The 22,764-nt window shown below is 41.1% G+C and overlaps 1 protein-coding gene across 1 annotated transcript; it reads right to left on the reverse strand.

The window, feature by feature from the left end:
- Nucleotides 1–295: 295 nt before the first annotated feature.
- Nucleotides 296–4,746, reverse strand: LOC145813880 (LEAF RUST 10 DISEASE-RESISTANCE LOCUS RECEPTOR-LIKE PROTEIN KINASE-like 1.2). Its single transcript, XM_082910173.1, has 3 exons — nt 3,817–4,746; nt 2,276–2,572; nt 296–1,414 (listed from the first exon to the last, which is right to left on the reverse strand). The coding sequence occupies exons 1-3, from the start codon at nt 4,568–4,570 to the stop codon at nt 486–488; spliced, it is 1,980 nt and encodes a 659-aa protein (XP_082766299.1). The 5' UTR covers nt 4,571–4,746; the 3' UTR covers nt 296–485.
- Between the last annotated feature and the right edge of the window lie 18,018 nt (nt 4,747–22,764).

The raw sequence follows: 22,764 nt of genomic DNA on the forward strand, positions 1-22,764 counted from the left end.
AGCTCATTATAACAAGAAATCATTGGATGTACTTGGAACGTGTTGATCCGAGAACACCCATTAAATTCTTCAATTATATCATGACATTATCATTGGTAGACCATGAAAATGAAAGCATATGACATTATCACATATATGATCTAGTTTTTGTTTTAACATTTTTCCCAATATTTTTCTCATTTTTGCTTTTGCTTTTTGAAAAAAATTCTCTAAAATCGATGCAAATTTATAGACATGACAATTTAAGACCAGGAAATTGGGCGTGGTTCATTGCCTAGTTTTAAGAACAAATAAAAACAATGAAACAATGAATAGAACAAAAAAAAAAATTCAATCGACTTATACAATGATTTTATCACTATATACAAAGGCATTGATATAATTCAGAGTAACTTTCATATTCATGATGGAAATAAGATGGCATTATCACCCAAAATTTACTACAAAATGGATCTTGACTGCATTAAAATGATACATTAACTTAGCTACTGCGCATTAGATGTTGTACTTCCCCTGATAACCCAATTTTGCCTCAAAGAATTAGGCGAAAGCGTCGGTGGATCACTCTTCAACAACACAACATCATCTGCTGGTATATCCATCTCGTCCGCAACCTTCCTATCATAACCCACACTACTGATTTCCTTCAAAACCTCCAACACTTCTTTCATCGATGGCCTCATATCGCTCTCATTCTGCAAACACTGAAATGCCAGCTCAGCAACCACCTTGACCATCTCTGTCACCTTATAATCTGAGTTAAACCCAAGACACGGGTCAACAAGCTCATGAAGTTCTTGATTTTGAATCTTATTAATTGCCATATTAGACAAATTAATTTCGTGGCGATGCCTTGTAATGTCCACAGCTGGCTTAGACGATATAAGCTCAATCAAAACAACCCCAAAGCTATAAACGTCACTCTTATCAGTAAGTTGGTAGCATTCATGGTACTCGGGGTCCACATAACCCGGAGTACCTTGTGGGGCCGTGGACACGTGGGTCACATCAGTTGGGAAAAGACGAGAAAGTCCAAAATCAGCAACTTTAATACGAAAGTTGTTGTCGAGTAAGATGTTGTTAGTTTTGACGTCGCGATGAATAACGTCAGCAGCGTGGAGGTAAGCCAACGCACTAGCCGTTTCGAATGCAATGTTCATTCTTGTAGTCCAAGAGAGGGAACCGGATTTTGCGAGGTCGCCGTGGAGGTGATCAGCGACAGTGCCATTGGGGATGTATTCATAGACGAGGAGGAGCTCGCGACAGTGGCGGGAGCTGCAGCCGTAGAGAGAGACGAGGTTTGGGTGGCGGAGGCGGGTGAGGATCTCTATTTCGTTCATGAATTGTTCCACTCTTTTGAAATTGTGTTCGTATAATCGCTTCACTGCAACTACTCGCCCGTCTTGAAGTTTGCCTGGTTAAGATTATATGAAAAAAAGTGGTTGATCTCAATCAAATGGTGCATGTAAGTATGCTTTTCATTACAATAAACCATAAGAAAGAAAGGAAACTCTATAATATACAACTCAAGAAACAAGTTGTGTCATATGCTCCAGAGTTTTTGTAATTTTTTACTATGATTCGTTGGAATATTGGTTAACAATTTAGACGGCTTATTTGAAATTGGATCAAATTGACTCAATTAAAAACTAGTACAACTTTTGCAAAATTGAAACTTAGATGATCCGGGTGACACAATGCATAATTTAGGGACTATAAAAATATTTTATCCTACAAAATATTTCAAAAAAAAAAAAAAGGTAGCTTGTGAGGACTGGACGGTCCAATGTAGGCTCGTGGGCCTTAGTTCAGTGATTTATTGATAGTCTGTCTATGTAGATTATCCACACAAGTATGCACGAGCGCACACATACACCAAAAAAAAAAAGATTGATCTGATAATTTTAACCATAAGATTTCATCACATTAGTTTTAAAAAATGGGGATGATAAATGTGATTTTGAAAATTATTTATCTATTTTTAAAAAATAAATGTGATAAAAATGTGTAGGAAAACAAAAAAAACTAAAAATCTTCTTTTTTTCCTTTTATGAATGATTACATATGAAGGCCTAAAAAAATTTATGGATTAAATCATCAAAGTGAGACTTGTGGTAAGTCCACGGGCCTAATTGGACAATCCAACTCTTTTGAGGACTAAAAATAAGTATTATTCTTTAAAATATATATATATATATATACAGAATATAATCCTGCCAACACTGTATTCATTAAAAAAATTGTGCTTGTAAGATAGTTTTGAGTTGATAAATACCTTGGTATACAGTGCCAAATCCTCCATCCCCAATTTCTTTCTTGGAATCAAAATTGTTGGTGGCTTTTTGGAGTTCATTATAGCTGAAAGTTTGGACTCCATAGTAGCTTGCTTCCTTTTCAATATCATTCATTGAAGATGTATGAGAAGCATATCGAGATATCCAAGACGACATCGCATTGTATTTTTTGTTCCTGTGATGATAGATGATGAAAACAATAGCCACCACAAAGAGGGTACCTACTCCTACCCCAAGCCCAAGCCCTGCATTGGAAAAAAAGCCGAAGTGAGAATATGCTCTATAAGAAGAAGTTTGGACCATTGTTCTCCTATAAACCAGTCATAGAATCAAGCACAAAAGTTATATCAACAATGTTAAAAGTACAAAATAAATCATAGAATAGTTCATAGAAAGTGTAATGAAAGACTGAGATACACCCAATTATAGAAGGATTTGCATTCATATCTTAATCTACCATTACACTTTATATGATCCATTCTATATTTTAATTATGAATGATCCATCCTATATTTTAATTATGTGTTTTTAGCATTAGTAAATCTGTATTAATGAATATAATTTTGGACAATTTGGCCATTGGTTTTCTAATTATATTAATTTTACTCTTCAATTTTTCACGTTGTGTCAGTTTAGTCAAATTGATAATATCTCTTTAGCAATTAGATTGATCAATAGATAAAATAGTTCATTCACTCTTTTCAAAGTGATTGAAGAGTTATTGTTAATTTTAAATTTGTCTATTTCCTTTTGAAAAGATCATTTTACCCTTGCTTTTTGTCTAATTCTTAATGGATGTTATCAATTTGTCTAATTTCACAAAATGTCAAAAATTAAAGACAAAATTGATATAATTGAAACTACATATCTAAATTGGCACAAGACATGAATTATAAGAATCACAAGTACAATTTTCCTAATAATTTTTTTACATGTAAATCCTAGTATTCTTTTTTTTAAAAATATTGTTCATTTATATATATTTTATATTTAATTTTGTGATTGATTTCATACCAGAATGGAAAACAATAGAAGATGGGAGGGGCATATTTACCTATACCAAGCATTGCTGGCATCCAACTTTTTTTATGCTCTGTAGATAATCACAAAACATGATAAACCATTAGCGCAAATATTATCACAATGCAAACTCTAATAGTGGAATATATGAGAATTCTATCTCTACCCTAATTTCCATTTTAATGGTCTACTTGTAAAATTTTACTTACATATATAAAAGAAAGAAAGAAAGAAAGAGCGAATGGACACAAGATTATGGATGCAAGTTCTTCTCTCTAGGACTAAAATTTGCACCAAAAAAGATAGAAATAATTGAAAAATGTTGGATACACAACATGACTCTACAACTACTCTAAAAACAGGCATGCGGACCTTGGATGGATCTAGGAGAATGTCATAAAAAACGTAAGTGAATTATTTTTTAAACACCAATTGATTTTAGAAGAGATAGTGAAACATGGTCGGACTAGAAAGAATGATAAAAAGGACTAAGTTTCACCACGCTTACCATTGTCACAGGTTTTGGAATGTTGTTTATCGGAGCAAAAACAGGTAAATTTGTTATTAATAGAACCACAGTTCCCTCCACTTCTCTTGCAATCACTGCAATAATCTTCACTCCATTGCAAAACAAACCCTCTTCTCAAAACATCAATGAAATTCATTTCCAACAATTTCTTGATATCTCCAGTCTCCACAGGTGCATTCACCCAAGAATTGCACGAGTCAATCGAATAATTCTCATACTCCAAAACCTCCTTGTGAAAAACAGCAAATGATAAATCGGTAGCATTGCTTGCACAATCAACTCGATATGTCGGTTTGTTAATAGGATATGTTGAACAATTGTAGAAGAAGAAGAGATCGACATAGCTAAGACTATGGTTGTATGGAGTTCCCTCAATGCTAAAATTATGCAGAAGAATTGGACATGTATTTTCAAAATCACAGACCATGGAATTGGCCAAGAGAAATGAATTATTGGTGTAGAATATTTCTTCGATGACATAATCATCATCGGATATCGCGACAACCGGGTTTCCGCCATTGCAAGTGACCTCAAAGTTTGGTTGGCCACAATAAGACTCATGCAACTTAGTAATCCAAAAAGGGTAACTTATATTTGGACCATTCCCGCAATTTCGAGGCGTACAGGGCTCGAAATTCGGATCTACGGATAGAGTTTCATATGCGAAGACGGAAAATATGATGAAAATGACAAGAATATGGAAAGATTTGTTGAATTTGAGATGCATTTGGAGAAGAAAGAATGGAGAAAAAACAGAAAAACAGGGGAGGCGAGAAAACAGAGAAAAACAGGGGAGGAGAGGAGAGAGGTGTGAAAGTGGAGGAGAGAAGCATTTGTGGAAGAATTAATACTATGTAGTGGTTTGATATGATTTTTGGGACCTTTGTATGTCTTTTGAATTTACCTTTGTGTTGTTTTGTTGTTTTGTTGTTTTGGGTTTAATGATTGGGAGGTTTGAAAATGTTGGCATAGAAGCACAAGAAAGACAAACTTCAGTTCTAGCAAAAGCAAGTGTCTTGCTTTTTCTTCAACTACCACTAAAGTCAGGGATAGAACAGAGTACAATCAATGGGCTTTAATTTCAACCATATGTACATGACCTTGGATGCTAATATTAAAAGTTATGTATTTTGAAAAAATAAATATTATGAAAATTCTTTTTTTTTTTTTTTAAATGTATGGTGAAATTCAATAATGGGGTATAGTAACATCAAAAAATAAATAGGATCCACTTATTTAGAATTCGTTTAGGATGCGAGTTGGCTTTCTAACTTTTTAGTTATTTTAATCTGGCACTAAAAAATCTTGTTTGGGATAAACATTTTGGCTTTTGTAAGAGAAAAAATAAAATGATTATGATTTGGATATTACGTTTTGTGTTATTAATTTTTTAACATATTTTGTCTTTTTGTTGCTAAAATAGCCAAAAAAATCAAAAAGTTTGGCATGCCAAAGACTTAATTTTCTGAGTAATTTTTTTGTGATGTTATCAATGTTTTTGTTAAGTTGATTTTTGTTAATTGAAGACATAATTTTTAAAATTGGCAAGTAATCAGCTTTTTTAGCAAGTTCTCAAATTGTCCCTCTAACAAAATGAATGGTGATTGTATACAAATCTTTAAATATTTAACATAGGACAAAAATTTGTTTTATTGTATATTCAACAAAAGAATGTTAACATTCTACAGTTGCTTGAAGATTTAATAATTTGCCAATATTCAAATTTCAAGTCATTAAAAGATAACTGTAAAATACAGTCTATCAAATAGATAATTTGTTATTTGGTAATAGTAGAATTAATTAAAAGAAAAAATTTAGAATACTTAAAATACGTAAAATAAATTTAAATATAATGTTATGTAAACTACACCAGAATGAATCTGAGCTGCACAAATTTTTTGATGCAACTCTTTTAATCCCTAGCATTGTTCTCATTGAAAAGACCAAAATATCCGAATAATGGGAAAATTAAAATAGAATATTTGAAAGCTCTGGTAACTTTAACTGGTTGTTAGTAAGTTTGAAGAAGGTTCGAACATTTGAATGATCCATTGTAGTTCATGGAAGTCATAAAAAATAAACCAAATATTTTGAGAAGAAAACAAAAATAAAAATCAAGTCATTTTGTTTTAGTCTTCTTAGTCATGGATTAAGTTTTTCTTAAATTCAATTTTTTTTTTTTTTTTTTTTTAACTGGTAATTTGAACTTGACCATCAGGTTCATGCTCTTGGCGCCTATCATGGGTCTCGTTTCAATAATTTAAACTATTTATTTTATAGATTCTCCGTGTATATTATCCATAAAAATAATTTGATAATGTAATTTTTTATTTTATCACGTTCATCATAAAAAATTAGATGGTCTATTTTTAAAAATATACATGGCATTTATTTTTTTTTAAACAAACGTGATAAAATAAAAACGTTATAATTATAAAATTAATATAATTTTTTCAATAAATAATATACATGTAGAATTTTATAAAATAAATTATTCATATAATTAAAATGGGATCTGTAGTGAACCCACCAAACCCAAACATTAATTTAAGCCAATTCTTTTATTTATTTATTTTTTGGTCTCTTAATAGAAACATAACTAAGTACACAAATTAAATAACCTGTAATATACTTTTTCCTATAACTTCTTGTACTAGACCAACTCATAAAATGCAAATTGGGATTAAAAAAAATGTGGTCAATATCCCAAAAATGATATATATATATATATATATATATATGAATAATCCTTCAGACCCCCAGTGGGGGTGACCCCACAACCCCCCACCCCCACTGTTTTTTTATTAGTGCAAAATTATTATTATTATTATTATATATATATATATATTTTTTTTTAAGGCTTGCACTCACAGCCCCCCACGTGGAGGTGGGGGTGCTGGGGGTCACCCTACTGGTGTGTATATATATATATTGAAGTCTTAAATATCAGCCTATGCATATTAGTATTTTTAACTTATGATATTGTCATAGCAACTAATAATGTCCGATGTGTACAAATATTTAACTGTATCATTAGTATCTATATGTATTTTAATATTATTATTTAAAATTATTATATATGTATATATATAAGACAAATTTTAAGGGATTGGTCTAGTGGGTGCAACTTAGGATGTAGGGGTATTGCTCTGTCTAGATCTCAGATTTAACTCCCATTAAGAACAATCTGTTATTTGGTGTTACGCTCGTGAGTTTTGCTCGAGATTTATCTAATTCACGTAGAGGGACAATTTGTGTAAATTCTAAAATTAATCAAAATATGCCTAAATTAATTCGAATATTCGATTAGCAAAAAATGTATATGAGACAAACAATCAACTTGTCTAGTTCTGGTTTTCCGAAAATAGTTTTCAAAAAAATCTACTTTTTTAGTTTCCGTATTTTAATATTTTCAATGATTTTTTTTTAATATTTTAAGCAATTTTTTTTTAAGTTTTAGACACATCTAATATAAATACACTTAAAATGTATATTATTTGTGAAGACAATCTTTAAAAAATATACTAAATACCAAAAAATACGAAAAAATATAAAAAATAGTACATTTTTTATATTTTTGTGTATTTATTAATTTTTAAAATATTTTTCATAAATATTTTACTATTTAGAAACATCTAAGTAAGGTGTATCTAAAAAAGTAAAAAAGTTACTTAAAATTTTTTTAAAAAAAATTACTAAAAAAAATACAAAAAATAAAAAAATTAATTTTCAAAAAACTAAATTTAAGAAACTGAAATCAAAAATAAAATTTTTATGTAATTGTGAACAAGAGAACATTGGGAGACCAAAGTGGGGACATGTGTGGGGGAAAAAAAATGAGATGAGGTTGTCATGATTGGTAAGTGGAAAGATAGCGGTGACCGAAAGCGTATGGAAAAGAGAGGAACTTTTCAAAAAATCATTTTCACAAAAAAATATTAGAGTCATATCACATGGTGGCATAATAAAATCTTATTTAATAAAATTTAAAAAAAATTAAAACTTTTGACAATAAAAATTTATAATAAAAAAAAAAATTCAGTAGGTGATAGTTTAATGGTTACGTCACCGAACAACCTCAATTTACAAAAAAAATTATAATATTATTAGATTAGTATAAAATAAAATATTTTATTTATAATTCTTTTCTAAGCAATAACGAGATGTGGAATGGTAATCAACATTTTTTCCAATTTCACATGCATTGAAAGTGAAACGTAGTGTGAGGATGACATAATAGTGACGGAGACACGTACACGCAAGTATTAGAGCATCTCTAATGTATTCTCCATAACTTCAATAATAAAGCTTAAGACCTTCACTCCCAGTGACTCTCAATGTCACGTGGCACCACGTGATTGGAGGAAAAAAAAAAAAAAAAAAAATTGGCCTGCTGCTGGGGTCCCTAGCACCGTTGTAACTTCAAATATGAAGGATTTGTTCCTCCAACCCATTCTCTAAATCCATCTCTATTTGGGAGGAGGGTGAATTGATCCTCCAAATATGAAGGGAGGATGAAAAATAGAAGATGCCCTCCAAAACACTATTCATTCTATATTTTTTATTATATTACAAATAACTTTTAATATGTAAATTTAATTTTTATAAAATTAACATCATTAAAAAATATGAAATCATACCTTTAAAATGAGTATAATATTAAATATATTTTACAAAAAATTTAAAATTAAATATTTGTTAATAAACAAAAATTACTTTTTGATGAGGGAAGATGAAGGGTTTTGAAGGTTTGTGGTTGGAGTTTGAATGAATAGTAACATACTCTATATTTACTTTATGAATAAAAAAAATTATTTTCATCCTCTTGGTGAGAGGATTGGGTTGGAGATGCTCTTATGAGTAATCTACACAACACGGGTTTAACGACAAATTGTGTTTTTTTTTTTTTAATTATTTATAACAAAATAATTATAAGTATATAGCCACATCAGATTTATTTTATATTATATTTTTAAAATTATATTTACTATTTATTTATTACCAAAATCAAATTATAAAAGCATATTACTAAAATTATCAATTTTTTTTATTTTTTTATAAATAATTCATATTCAAGAACTTTTAAATTGAACAATAATAAACATAGACTATATAGCATATCCCAACAAAAAATTAAAGCGTTTATAAACTAATGCAACCATGGCCTAATTGAGTATTTGGCCTATTAAAACTTAGAAATTAGTATCAGTAATATAATATATAATGTCTCACTTTTATTTGAATCAAAAAAAAAAAAAATCTCTCTTTTACTAATACAGTTATTTTTAAGATTATAAAAAAAATACACACCGCATAGAGAAATGTTGAAGAATGACTAGAAAGCATTATAGCTAATGGATGTGGTTGTCGAAATTAACTCTATGTTCCCATTTTTTTTTTTTTTATATTCTAGTATTTTTAATTACATAATTGAGAGGGTGATTTATGATCAGGAGTTGGGCCGAAGTAACGGCCGAGCAGATTGAGAGTCCAACGGTGCATGGGGCCGAGATGATTGAGTTTCCGCCAAGAAGTGGGCTGCCAGAACTTGAGCCGGGCAGAATTTGGGCCAAGTGTGAGCCGCCCCGGCCCAAGAAGGAGCTCGGCTAGATAGCGCTTGGTTGGACCAAGCTGCCTGATCAGGGGATGGCTGAAGCCAGACAAGCTGAGTGACCGGCGCCCGGAAAGGCGTGGTCAACCGAGGAGACTGTTTGACCGGCAGGAAGGCCGACCAAAGGAGGAACCCAGGCTAGGCACTGCCGGGATGCCGCCTAGCCCGATCCTCCATGTGTTTATCCGGTTAGGCGGTTGGGTATGAAGCATGGCATGGCCGTGGTAGAGCAGCTCGGCTGTCGAGCTCCAGCTGTGAAGTCAGGCAGTTGAGATTAGGTGATGATCGGCAAGGTTTACGCTAACAGATGGGATAGCAGAGCCACGTGTCAGGAGATGACTGGGAGTGGATATGGGGCTCAGAAGGTATATAAGCATGTCTGCGCCCCCCATACGCGACACACGAACATCTCTGTAAGGAATTCTTACACTCAAACACTCTCTCCCTTCTCTCTATCCCTCCTAAGGTGTGTGCTAACTTGACCGTCGGAGGGTTTTTCCGGCCACACACCGCCGGGTAGCTCACCGTTACTTGCTCGCAGGTGATCGGACATCGACGGAGCTCGGAAGAAAGAAGTACGGGCTTGCCGGAATATTTGCTCCCCGTACAATTGGCGCCGTCTGTGGGAAATTTGACAGACAAAACCTTGTCTTCCAAGTTTATCTAATCGCCGTCCATGGCGAACAACGACGAGTTTCCGTTGTCCGCCATCAACGGAGCCACCCCGGAGTATACCCGAAGGAGAGAGGGACCTCCTGCTGTCCACCCAATGGCTGACTTGGGAACACCCACTGGCGGACAGTCAGGAGACGCGCGGGACAAGCGCGGACGAAGTCACGGACATTCACGGAGTCCAGACGGTCACCGGCGGAGGAGAGACTCGCACGCCAGGCGACTGGAAAGCAAGTTGAGGGATCAAGATGCTGTCATCCGGCGAATGACGGCGGAGATGGAAGATCTCAAGCGGCATGTCAAAGGGAAGGGTGTAGTTGGAGTGGGAGACCACAGTGAGCACACCCCATCCCGCCGTTCAGGCGGTCAGAGTCAGCGACGTACTCAGTCAATATCCATTACCAGAAGTTACCAGGTTGGTGATTCCGACGTGGGTGCAGGGAAGTCTAGCGCGCAAGACAGCACCTACAAACCCTCACGTCCGGAGACGACGTCGAGGTACTCTTACTCCGCTCAGTCAGAGGATTTACGGGCGGTCTTAAAGGAGCGGGCCTGCCGGCGTGAAGCTCAGAGGATACCTGCTTTCCAGCGACTATCTTATGGGGTTCACGCCAGCGAGGAGGTCGGAATGCCTCCGCCCCGCCAAGCAGTGCCACTCCTTGAAGATATGGACTTGGCTAGGCTGAGTGCCACTCCTTTTTCCCTGGAAATTGAAACAACACCACTTTCGGCAGGCTTCCACCAGCCTAAGTTCACACTTTACGACGGAAAAACCGATCCATACATGCATGTGAGCCACTTCCGACAAGTTATGGCCGGACATAGGCGCAATGACGGACTTATGTGCCTAATCTTCCCGTCAAGTTTAGGCGAGTTGGGTTTAAAGTGGTTCGAGAGGTTGCTGGAAGGGAGCATACAACGGTGGCATCAGTTGGCCGAGGCGTTTGTTACACGCTTCAAAACCAACACAAAGACGCCAAAGGAAGTTGATCATCTGCTAAGTGTCAAGATGGAACCGAGCGACACACTGAAGGTATACAACTCAAGGTACTGGGAAACCTTCAACGAGATCTTGGACTGCCCGGTCAACCTTGCAATCACGCAATACAAGCGTGGTCTCCCGGTCGGACATAGACTGCGGGACTCGCTTACCATGCACCAGCCGACCTCCATGGGCCAGCTCATGCAGCGCATCAATGAGCACATCCGAGTAGAGGACGACGCATCAGCTTCTACCGTGAAGGCCACTCCGGTAGCAACAGACAAGAAGACAGCAGGCAAAGTGCACGCAGTTGGGCAAGAGCCCAGCCGCTCAGGTGACCGAGTAGAGGAATCGGACCGTGGTTCGAATCGTAAGAACCGGGGTAGAGGACGTCGTAATGACCGGGATGACTACCCCCGAGATGACATAGCAGACGTAAACAGAAGGATGAAGGCAAGGACCGGCATCACCACAGTCTTCAAGATTCCAATTTATCGCATAGTTAGTGAAATCCGAGACGAGGAGTATGTCCGGTTTCCTGCTAAGTTGGGCGATGGACAGAAGGGCTATAATCCGCGGTATCGCTGCACATTCCACCGGGAGAGGGGCCACCGAACAGAGGATTGTTTTCCATTGCGCCAGCACTTGGAAGAGCTGGCTGCGGCCGGGCATCTAGACCTTTACATTGATGGCGGAGTGAAGCCGAATCAGGCTCCGGTCGATCCCAGGGGACAGGATGACCGAGACGCACCACCCCAAGGAGTTGTTAATGTCATCCACGGCATCGTGGAACCGGAGCGAGTTTGCGAGCTCCGGGGCATGATAAAAAAGGCAGAGCATATGAGAGAAGTTTTGTTGGTACAGTCTGCCATCAAAAGGGGGAAGACTGAAGAAAAAGACGTGATTAGTTTTACCTCAAGGGATCTAGAGCGTATCCAGACGCCGCACAACGATGCCCTAGTAGTAACACTACGCGTCAAGGACTTTGATGTTAAGCGGATCTTGATCGATCAGGGAAGCTCGGTCGAGATCATGTACTATGATGCGTTCAAACAGCTTAAACTCCGGGAGACTGACTTGGCTCCGGCAACTTCGCCATTGGTTGGATTCAACTCGTAACCGGAGTGGCCTTTGGGAAAGATTATCCTGCCGGTCAAAGCGGGATCCGTTGTCAAACAAGTTGAGTTTTGGGTGCTGCAAGTGCCTTCGACGTACAACCTTATCCTTGGAAGGGGATGGCTACACGCCATGCAAGCCGTGGCATCAACTTTTCACCAGGTAATGAGATTCCCCTCGGCTATGGGGGCAATCGAGGAGATTTGGGGCGATCAGGTCATGTCCAAGCAGTGCTTCATGGCGGTCAACGGAAGCCGAGCTGCCAAAGGATTCGTTCAAATGATTGAGGAACCGGAGGACCAGGGTGTCTTGGACGATGTGGACACCAAGGCCGAAGATAAGGCTATTGAGGAATTGGTTGAGGTGCGGATTGATACCGAGCAGCCGGACAAATTCTTCTTGCTCGGTTCAAGTCTCACGGCCATAGAGAGGACCGAGATGATTGAGTTTTTGATGGCGAATATCGAAGTCTTTGCATGGTCGCCTTACGACATGCCTGGCCTCAACCCAAGTTTTATCTGCCATCATCTCAATGTCTTCCCTGGAGCAAAGCCAGTCATCCAACGAACAAGGAGATCGGCGTTGCATCACGCCGAGGTAGTTGCTGAGGAGGTAAAGAACCTGCTTGAGGCACGAGCAATTCAGGAAGTGCACTATCCTCGGCGGATTTCCAACACAGTAGTGGTGCCTAAGAAGAATGGGAAGTGGCGAGTTTGTGTCGACTACAAGACAGTCAACCGCGCTTGTCCCAAAGACAACTTCCCTTTGCCGCGCATTGACCAGCTAGTGGACTTAACGGCTGGACACGATAGGCTCAGTTTCTTGGATGCGTACCGCGGCTATCACCAGATCACCATGCATGGGCCTGACCGAGAGATCACCTCTTTCACGACTCCAAGGGGACTCTTCTGCTACCGAGTCATGCCTTTTGGTTTGAAGAACGCCGGGCAACTTTTCAGAGGATGGTGACCAAAATGTTCGCTCCTCTGCTTGGCCGGACAATGGAGGCTTATATCGACGATATGGTGGTAAAAAGCCGACATGAGGTAAACCATTTGTCCGACTTAGCCGAGATGTTTGCCATTTTAAAGAAACACAAGCTGCGCTTGAACGCCTCAAAGTGTGCCTTTGGCGTGGGATCCGGAAAATTTTTGGGATTCCTAGTCACGAACCGAGGCATCGAAGCAGACCCTACTCAGATCAGAGCCGTGCAAGAGTTGAAGCAGCCCAGCTCAGCTAAGGACGTGCAGCATCTGGCCGGTATGGCCGCCGCGCTTAATCGATTTATAAGCCGGTCATCAGATCGCTGCCGCCCTTTCTTTCAAGCATTGAAGTCAAAGTTCTCATGGGATGACGAGTGTGACCGAGCTTTGGCCGAGCTCAAGGACTATTTGTCTTCTCCGCCGCTGTTGGTTACACCAGAGCCGGGTGAGGAACTCTACCTTTACCTTGCCGTCTCCCAGCACGCAGTCAGTGCGGTGCTAGTCCGGGCTGAAGGAATCAAGCACCTCCCAATTTTTTATGTCAGCAAAACTATGTTACCGGCAGAGTCGAGATACTTGCCGTTGGAGAAGCTTGCCCTGGCCTTGATGATGGCTTCAAGAAAATTGGCGCACTATTTCCACGCCCATACCATCATCGTACTGACCGAGTTTCCCCTCAAGGCTTTGTTTGAACGCGCGGACTTTTCAGGCCGAATTCTTAAGTGGGAAGTCGAGTTGGGACAGTTTGATGTGAAGTTCCAGCCGCGCACCGCTATCAAAGCCCAGACCTTGGCAGATTTTGTCGCCGAGTTCTCACCTAGCATTCATCCGGTATGCCCGGTCGACATTACCGAGGCAGATGATGAAATGCACGCAATGCCAACCGAGGTACAACCAGTTGGAGGAGGTAGCGCCGCGGAGTTAGCGCGCACCATCGAAGTTCCCTCAGTTTGCACGGTCATACCACCCGGTGCTGCGATGACGGAGTTGTGTATCACCAACTCATCCACTCTGTTCGGTCCTGCATCACCAAGGGGGGAAGAAATTGAACCACACCGCTCAGAACCTGATGATTCGCCTACGGACTTGAGCATTACGGATCAACTTGCTGAGTCCGGTGCCGAATCATCAAGGGGGGAAGGAATGGACCCACACAGCTCAGAACCTGCGGCCGGCTTCACACCGCAACCTGATGATTCGCCCACGGACTTGAGCATTACAGAAAAACTTGCTGAGTCCGGTGTCGAATCACCAAGGGGCACTGAATTTGAACCGGTCAACACCGAACTTGACACCGCACAGCCGAGCAATTGTGATCCCATTGCCCTTCGCAACTCTCAGGACCCATCCGACTGCTGGAAGCTTTTTGTGGGGGACATGTGGAAGCTTTTTGTTGATGGAGCGTCCAACCGCCATGGTGCCGGCCTAGGTATCGTTCTTATCTCCCCGGATGGCCTAACCATTGAACATTCTATCACGCTTGGCTTCCCGGCATCTAACAACGAGGCTGAGTACGAGGCACTTCTCGCCGGGCTCAAGAGCGCAATTCAAATGAAGGCTGCCGAGCTCCTGGTGTACAGTGATTCCCAGCTTGTGGTTAACCAAGTTTCTGGGATTTATGAAGCAAAGGACGAAAGGATGGCGAAGTACCAGGCTCTGGTTAGGGCACATATCAAGCAGTTTGAGGCAATTAGAGTCCAACAGATTGGCCGGGAAGAAAATAGCCGAGCTGATGAACTGGCCGGTCTCGCTTCTATGGTGGATAATACTTTTCCAAACCCTCTTTTGATTGACTTTCTTCCGCGGCCAAGCATTGAACACGCCGGGCAGACAGATGTACTCTGCGCCGCGCTCGGTCCCTCTTGGATGGACCCCTTGATCTCGTTCCTCAAAAACCGGACTCTTCCAACTGACAAGAAAGAAGCACACAAAATCCGGGTGAAGTCAGAGCGGTTTTGGCTCTTTTCCTCTGGCGCGTTATATAAGAAGTCCTTCACTGGTCCTTATTTAAAGTGCGTGCACCCGAATAGTGTGGAGGCCTTCTTGTACGAAATTCATGAAGGCATTTGTGGCAGCCACATAGGAGGCAGGTCCTTGGCCTACCGTGCTATTTCGCAGGGATACTGGTGGCCGTGCATGCAGGCCGACGCACAAAAATATGTCTGCAAGTGCGAAAAATGCCAGAAATTCGCCCATCAGATCCACCAGCCTGCCAGGGAACTTCTTCCCCTCACCAGTCCTTGGCCCTTCGCCATGTGGGGGCTAGATATAGTGGGACCACTGCCAACAGCACCGGGCAACCGGAAATTCTTCATCGCGGCCACAGATTACTTCACAAAGTGGGTTGAAGCTGAGCCCTTGGCAACCATTAAAGAGAAAGACGTGAAGCGGTTTGTCTGGCAGAACGTGGTCACGCGGTTTGGCGTCCCCAAGATTTTGATCTCTGACAACGGCACCCAGTTTGACGGTCGCCTATTCAGAGGATTTTGTTAAGATTTGAAGATAGAATTCTACAACTCCACCTCGGCTTACCCGCAGTCCAATGGTCAAGCCGAAGCATCGAACAAGACTATACTGGATGGGTTGAAGAAACGGCTGGAAAAGGCCAAGGGCAAATGGGCTGAGGAATTACCTAGCGTCCTTTGGGCATACCGAACAACCCCGCGATGTTCTACCGGGGAAACTCCACTTGCTTTGGCTTACGGCATGGAGGCAGTCATACCCTTGGAAGTTGAAATGCCCACCCTCAGAAGCGAGAGTTTTGAGCCCGAGCTGAACACCGAGGCTATTGCCTTGGAGCTGGACCTAGTGGACGAGCGTCGGGAGAAGGCCCTCATCCATGTGGCCGCCTACCAACAAGAGCTCTCAAAGAAATATAACAAGACGGTGCACCCCAGACCGTTCAAAGTTGGTGATTGGGTTTTGAGGAAGATTATGGGCAACACCTTGGTCCCAGGAGAAGGCAAACTAGGGGCAAATTGGGAAGGACCCTACAAGATCACTGGTCGGGCGGGCAAGGGGGCTTACCACTTGGAGGATTTAGACGGAAGAGCAATACCCCGGCCATGGAATGCGGCCAACTTGAAACTGTATTACTTTTAAGCTTTTGCTTTCTTTTCTTGTGCAAAGAAATTTTTTGGCTTGCACCACAGCATGTAATTCTTTTTATCAATTTATAGAAGTGATTTTGCTTTAAGCACTTGGACTGTTGTTTTAATGTTAACAACCGAGATGACGTGCTCCGGTTGGAAGAGTTGGTGTTTTGCCCAACTTCGAATTCCCAACCGAGATGACGTGCTCCGGTTGGAAGAGTTGGTGTTTTGCCCAACTTCGAAATCCCAACCGAGATGACGTGCTCCGGTTGGACGAGTTGGTGTTTTGTCCAACTTCGAATTCCCAACCGAGATGACGTGCTCCGGTTAGAAGAGTTGGTATTTTGTCCAACTTCGAAATCCCAACCGAGATGACGTGCTCCGGTTGGAAGAGTTGGTGTTTTGCCCAACTTCGAATTCCCAACCGAGATGACGTGCTCCGGTTGGAAGAGTTGGTGTTTTGCCCAACTTTGAAATCCCAACCGAGATGACGTGCTCCGGTTGGAAGAGTCGGTGTTTTGCCCAACTTCGAATTCCCAACCGAGATGACGTGCTCCGGTTGGAAGAGTTGGTGTTTTGCCCAACTTCGAAATCCCAACCGAGATGACGTGCTCCGGTTGGAAGAGTTGGTGTTTTGTCCAACTTCGGATACCCAACCGATATGATCTAATCCGGTTGGAAGTGTCGGTGTTTTGTCCAACTTTGTTATTACTAACCAGGATGGTTATTTCGGTTTATAAATTTGTTGTTTTGTTCTGCTGAAGTGTTTCGACCGTGTTATGCATTCCGGTCGACAAAGTGTTGTTCAAACGATAAGTTATACCGAGATATTTTGCTGAAGATGGAATTGATTACAACCGTGCAAACACTTAGCCAAATTTGAGTTTCTCATTGAAAAGAAAATCATTACAAAAGGTGGGGACAGAGCCTGGTTACATCAAAAATGTTGAAAGCAAAAGTACAAAAAAAAAAAAAAAAGAAAACTAAACTAGGGGGGAGAGATTGGTGAACTCGTCCTCGCCAGCATCGAGGTTGATGGTTGGACTTGCCTCTTGGGCACCGGGCTCAGCATTGCCGGTCTGCTCTTGCACCTCGGCCTCCTCTGCCTCGGAATCTGTCTCGCCCTCTCCATCTTCAAGTCCTTCCTCGGCCTCAGCTTGCAAAGCGCTGAAAACGTCGTTTGCATAAGGCACGAGGTAGACCGGTAGCGAAGCTGGAGGAGGATTGACAAACACGTCGGTATCAGATCCCTGGCCGAGGTGTTCGCAGGCGGACTTCCAGCCGGCCTTGAAGTAGATGTCTTGAGTTGCAAAGACTTGCTTTTTGTAGCTTTGCTCGGCCTCGTTAAACCCGGCGTTGTTGGCAGCCCGGCAAGCTTTCTTCTCCGATTTCTTCAGGGTGTCCACCTCGGTTTGGAGCTCGTTTTGTTTTTTCTCGACCGCATTCAGCTGACCGAGCAGTCTGTTATTGTCGGCGTTGGCCATCTCAAAGGATGACTTAGCCCGGCCTAGCTCGGCTTGAAGACTCTCGACCTGGCTGGCTGTGTCGTTGGCCTTCTGCCGGAGTCTGTGGATGCGCTCCATGACCAGGTGCTGCTTTTGGATGGCCTGCAAAATTAGAATTTGATCAGAGAAGAAACCGTGCAAACACTTGCGAAAATTGAAACAGAGGATTCAATTTGTTACCCTGGTCATGGACTTCACGGCGGATTTGACCAGCCAGGTGTCAGGGACATGGTCGCTTCCAACCACATCGCTGGGAAGCAGCAAAGCCTTGGAGAGATCGAAGGCGAGTAAGTGCTCCTTGTCTCCCTTGATCGAAGCATTTGCCGGGATCTCTTTTCCCCGGTGCTTCAGCTGCGGCCGCCATGCTGGGATGGAGCTGACCTTGTCGACCGGTTGCTCGGTTGCCAGCTCGGTGATGAGCTCGGCAGAAGGATCGGCCCGTGGTCTTTTTCCCGCCCGGTGTGTTTCTTGGCCAGACTGCCCGGCAGCTGGAGAAGCTAGCGCAACCACGGCGGCGCTCGATTGACCGGTAGCCGGGGAGCGAGCGACGACACTTGGTATCTCGGCTGAGGTCGCGGTTAGAAGGTTTTTGATTCGACTTCTTTTGGCCATTTCTTGCTCGTCTGTTAACCGGATTAACGGGACGTCGGGTAGGGTTGGATCTAGAGGTGGCGAAGGAGCTCTGAGGAAATCAGTTACTCTACTCCGGCGCGGAGCAGAATATCTGTAAGTCGGGGTGTAGCCGAGTAAGTCGTTGCAATCTCGGTGGGAATACCGAAGCACAGTCCGAATTGCCTCAACGTTGGGAAATTGATAATTGGCTTGCAAGGCTTGGATTGCTGCAAAAGAAACAGGAAAACCGGTTAGTTACAGAGTAAAGAGTTAGGCTGACCGAGCAAGTTTGAGTGGCTTACATGAAGAACCGAAGTCCTTGTTTATAAACCAGCCCGGCACCTCGGCTGTTTCGTAATTGCCCGACACCCAGAAAAAATCGTCGTCGTGAAGATCTTTATCCGGGGTGCCGGTTACAATTTTTTCCTTGCCCGGCCTTATCTTCAGGTAATAAGCTAGGCCGTCCCCGGTGTGGCCCATTGTGTATTGCCTCAGTATCTCAGCTAGACCTAAGTTGGTGCCTAGCCGATTGTTCAATTCGTGAACGCCGTTTATTATCCGGTAAGTGTTGGTGGACACTTGGGTTGGTGCTAGCCCGGTTCGGCGTAAGAACTCGGTTATCAGTGGATTAAGTGGGAAACGAAGGCCCCCTTCAACAATGGATAGCACGGTGAAGGGGCATTCCTCCCTACCCCAAGGCGTTGTCTCCTCTTCTGCCAGCTCGAGATGGACGTCGGCCGGGATGCCGTACTCCTCTCTGAAAGCGGCTAGCGCGGCCGGAGTATCCACTAGGAAGCGGAATTTCCCCATTTGTGGCCGGCTTACTATAGCCCGGTTGAAGGGTTTGGCTCTGTGGTAATTGGTAGCTGCTCGGTCCTGAGAGCCTCAGGAATGACAGTGGTCCCCTTGGACTCTGCAGGAAAAGGATGGCAAGGTAAGTGTGAGCGCGGTCGCGCAAAAGGTGTTGGACTTTAGCTCGGTCATTTAGAGCGCCAAACCACCTCGGTTATCTATTCTAACTAAGGAGCCCGGTCGCCCAAGCAGACCAGATCTTAGCCCGGTTGAGCGACCAAGCCCCCTTATTATCTCGGTTTTCGCTGGGGATGTGACGAACTTGTTATTTGCTCGGTTAAGCTGGTTTTTTGGATCAAAAAAGGACCAGGAGCCCGGTTCGCCCCAGTTCTTCAGTGTTCTTCATGAATATGAAGAACACCAAGAACAGTGGGAAGTTTGGGACGGATTCTATGGCCTATGCCCTAAGAGCTACGTTTTGTACCCTAATGTGTGTAATATGAAGGAAAATAGCAACAAGATAAGGGTAGAATGACTTACCAGTGAAGGTCAGGACCTAATCCCTCAAACACGAAGGATGGCAGAAGAGGACAAGTCAAGAATGCTGGAGCTCTGAGGTCGAATATCGGAGTGGCAATAGGAGTTGGAGTTTGGGGGGGTCTTGTATGTATAGGTAAAGGGGAGTCCGCCCAAATTCAAATTCTGGCAAAAACAGCGGGTTGGCTACCCGATGACCAATGGCAGCCCGCCACGTGTCCCCATTTATGGCTACGTCAAGACTGAAGCGACGGGTTGAAAAGACGAGGAGCCAACCGAGCTACTTTCGACGAAGAGGATGTCAGCCGAGGAATCTAACCGGGCAAGTTTGCAGACAGTTTGTTAACCAGTCCGGTTGCCTTCTGGCCTCTTGGAGACCGGAGAAGTGTTATCTCGGTCGAAGAGAATAATCCCAGTCACGCTTTCACGGACGGAATTAAGGGGCAATTGAGAGGGTGATTTATGATCAGGAGTTGGGCCGAAGTAACGGCCGAGCAGATTGAGAGCCCAACGGTGCATGGGGCCGAGATGATTGAGTTTTCGCCAAGAAGTGGGCTGCCAGAACTTGAGCCGGGCAGAATTTGGGCCAAGTGTAAGCCGCCCCGGCCGAAGAAGGAGCTCGGCTAGATAGCGCTTGGTTGGACCAAGCTGCCTGATCAGGGGATGGCTGAAGCCAGACAAGCTGAGTGACCGGCGCCCGGAAAGGCGTGGTCAACCGAGGAGACTGTTTGACCGGCAGGAAGGCCGACCAAAGGAGGAACCCGGGCTAGGCACTGCCGGGATGCCGCCTAGCCCGATCCTCCATGTGTTTATCCGGTTAGGCGGTTGGGTATGAAGCATGGCATGGCCGTGGTAGAGCAGCTCGGCTGCCGAGCTCCAGCTGTGAAGTCAGGCAGTTGAGATTAGGTGATGATCGGCAAGGTTTACGCTGACAGATGGGATAGCAGAGCCACGTGTCAGGAGATGACTGGGAGTGGATATGGGGCTCAGAAGGTATATAAGCATGTCTGCGCCCCCCATACGCGGCACACGAACATCTCTGTAAGGAATTCTTACACTCAAACACTCTCTCCCTTCTCTTTATCCCTCCTAAGGTGTGTGCTAATTTGACCGTCGGAGGGTTTTTCCGGCCACACACCGCCGGGTAGCTCACCGTTACTTGCTCGCAGATGATCGGACATCGACGGAGCTCGGAAGAAAGGAGTACGGGCTTGCCGGAATATTTGCTCCCCGTACAATAATATAATAAGAATCTCGATTCTTGAGATCTGAGAAATTTTGAGATTTTGTTTTGCACCTAAAACACATTGAAATAAAAAAAAATTAAGAAAAAATAATATGGTGCTCAAAGTGGGAAATGTTAGATAATAGTAAAGTAAGATGAGTGGGCAAAAGAAAAGAAAAGAAAAGCTATGGTAGTGGAAGAAAATTGAAAAAAAAAAAAAAAAATTCTTTGGTTCAATTTTTACTTTCTTTATTTCTTATCAATAAAAAAAGCAAAAAAAAACACAATTAGGAGGGGGTTGGTAAGACCCCTTTAGTGGGGTGATTGGTGGTAATTTCGGATTATGGTCCGTGATATCTTTGGTAATAGATTATTAAAAAGTTAAAAATTATTAAGTTATTAAAAAAGAGCAATATTCACATAATTGTGACACTATGTGAATATTGTGTAGAATATTTGATAATTCATTTAAAATTTTTAACATATTTATTCAAGAAATTTAAAAGTCAAAAAATTATATAAAAAGTTAAAAATTATTTCTCGTAATCTTTATTTTTTTTATATATTTTTTCGTAAGAAGGTAAGTCACTCTCCAATATTTTATTTTTTTCATCTCATATTTTAACTAGTAAATCACTAAAAAAAAATCATTTTTCCAAACCAATCTTAAAGTCAATCTATATTAATATTGGGTAGGAAACTTCCTTTCTAATTCTATGAATTTTTATTTTTTCTATGGGTGAGGTGACATGTTTCAATCCAATTATCAAGTAAAGCGTATATTTGAAGAAAAAAAAAATACCATCACAATTTAAAATATATAAATTAAATTTATTTTAAACACAACTTGCACTATTTTAAATTTGGAGTTTTTTTTTTTTTAAATTTGGAGTTTTGGCATAAACTAATCTCCAATTGAGTAAGCCCACATATAATTCGATTAGTTCATTTTCTTTTTTACCTCCAATCTTTTAATGCTTAAATTATTCATTAAAAAAATAAAATTAATGAGATAATTATAATTAAATAATTTTATCATATTTTTTAAAACAATTATAATAAATATAATTTTAAAAATATATTATATATATGTTTCTAATTAAATATATTAAAATAATGAGATTAAAACTATCATATTAACCCATTACACAAAATCATTTAAATTAGGCGTCGTCCTAGTCGGCTTAAACCTGTTTTGGAAATTTGGTTCAAAATTACTTTTAGACTCTTAACCTATTTTGATTATATCGTCTCTTTATTATTTCACATTTTAAAAAAAAAAAAAAAACTAAAAAATATCAAAAAAATTAACTTTTTAACTTATTTTTGCAAAACCAGCCTTTGATTAGAGTTTAGACTACGCCCACACACAAAACTAGACTGAGAGAAACTACACTTTTTATTTCTTTATTTATTTTTCATAATAGAAAACATTTTCAATATTCAACGTCAAACGTGGACCCAACCCTATTTTACGTCAGACCAATTTCATTGACTTGTGCAACATTGAATCTGGACCACAAGATAGTTGTGGAAAAATTATTTAGTAATTTTAGGAAAAATTTATATTTACAGTGCGAACAATACAAAATAAATCATAGAATAATTCATAGAAAGTGTAATGAAAGACTGAGATAAACGCAATTATAGAAGGATTCACATTCATATTAAATCTCAACCTACCATTACACTTTATATGATCCATTCTATATTATCCATTCTATATTATAAATGATTCATTCTATATTTTAATTATGTGTTTTCAGCATTAGTAAATCTATATTAATGAATATA

The sequence above is a fragment of the Camellia sinensis genome, chromosome 15, assembly GCF_055761805.1.
Source record: "Camellia sinensis isolate YWXY chromosome 15, ASM5576180v1, whole genome shotgun sequence".
In the NCBI taxonomy this organism is placed as follows: domain Eukaryota; kingdom Viridiplantae; phylum Streptophyta; class Magnoliopsida; order Ericales; family Theaceae; genus Camellia; species Camellia sinensis.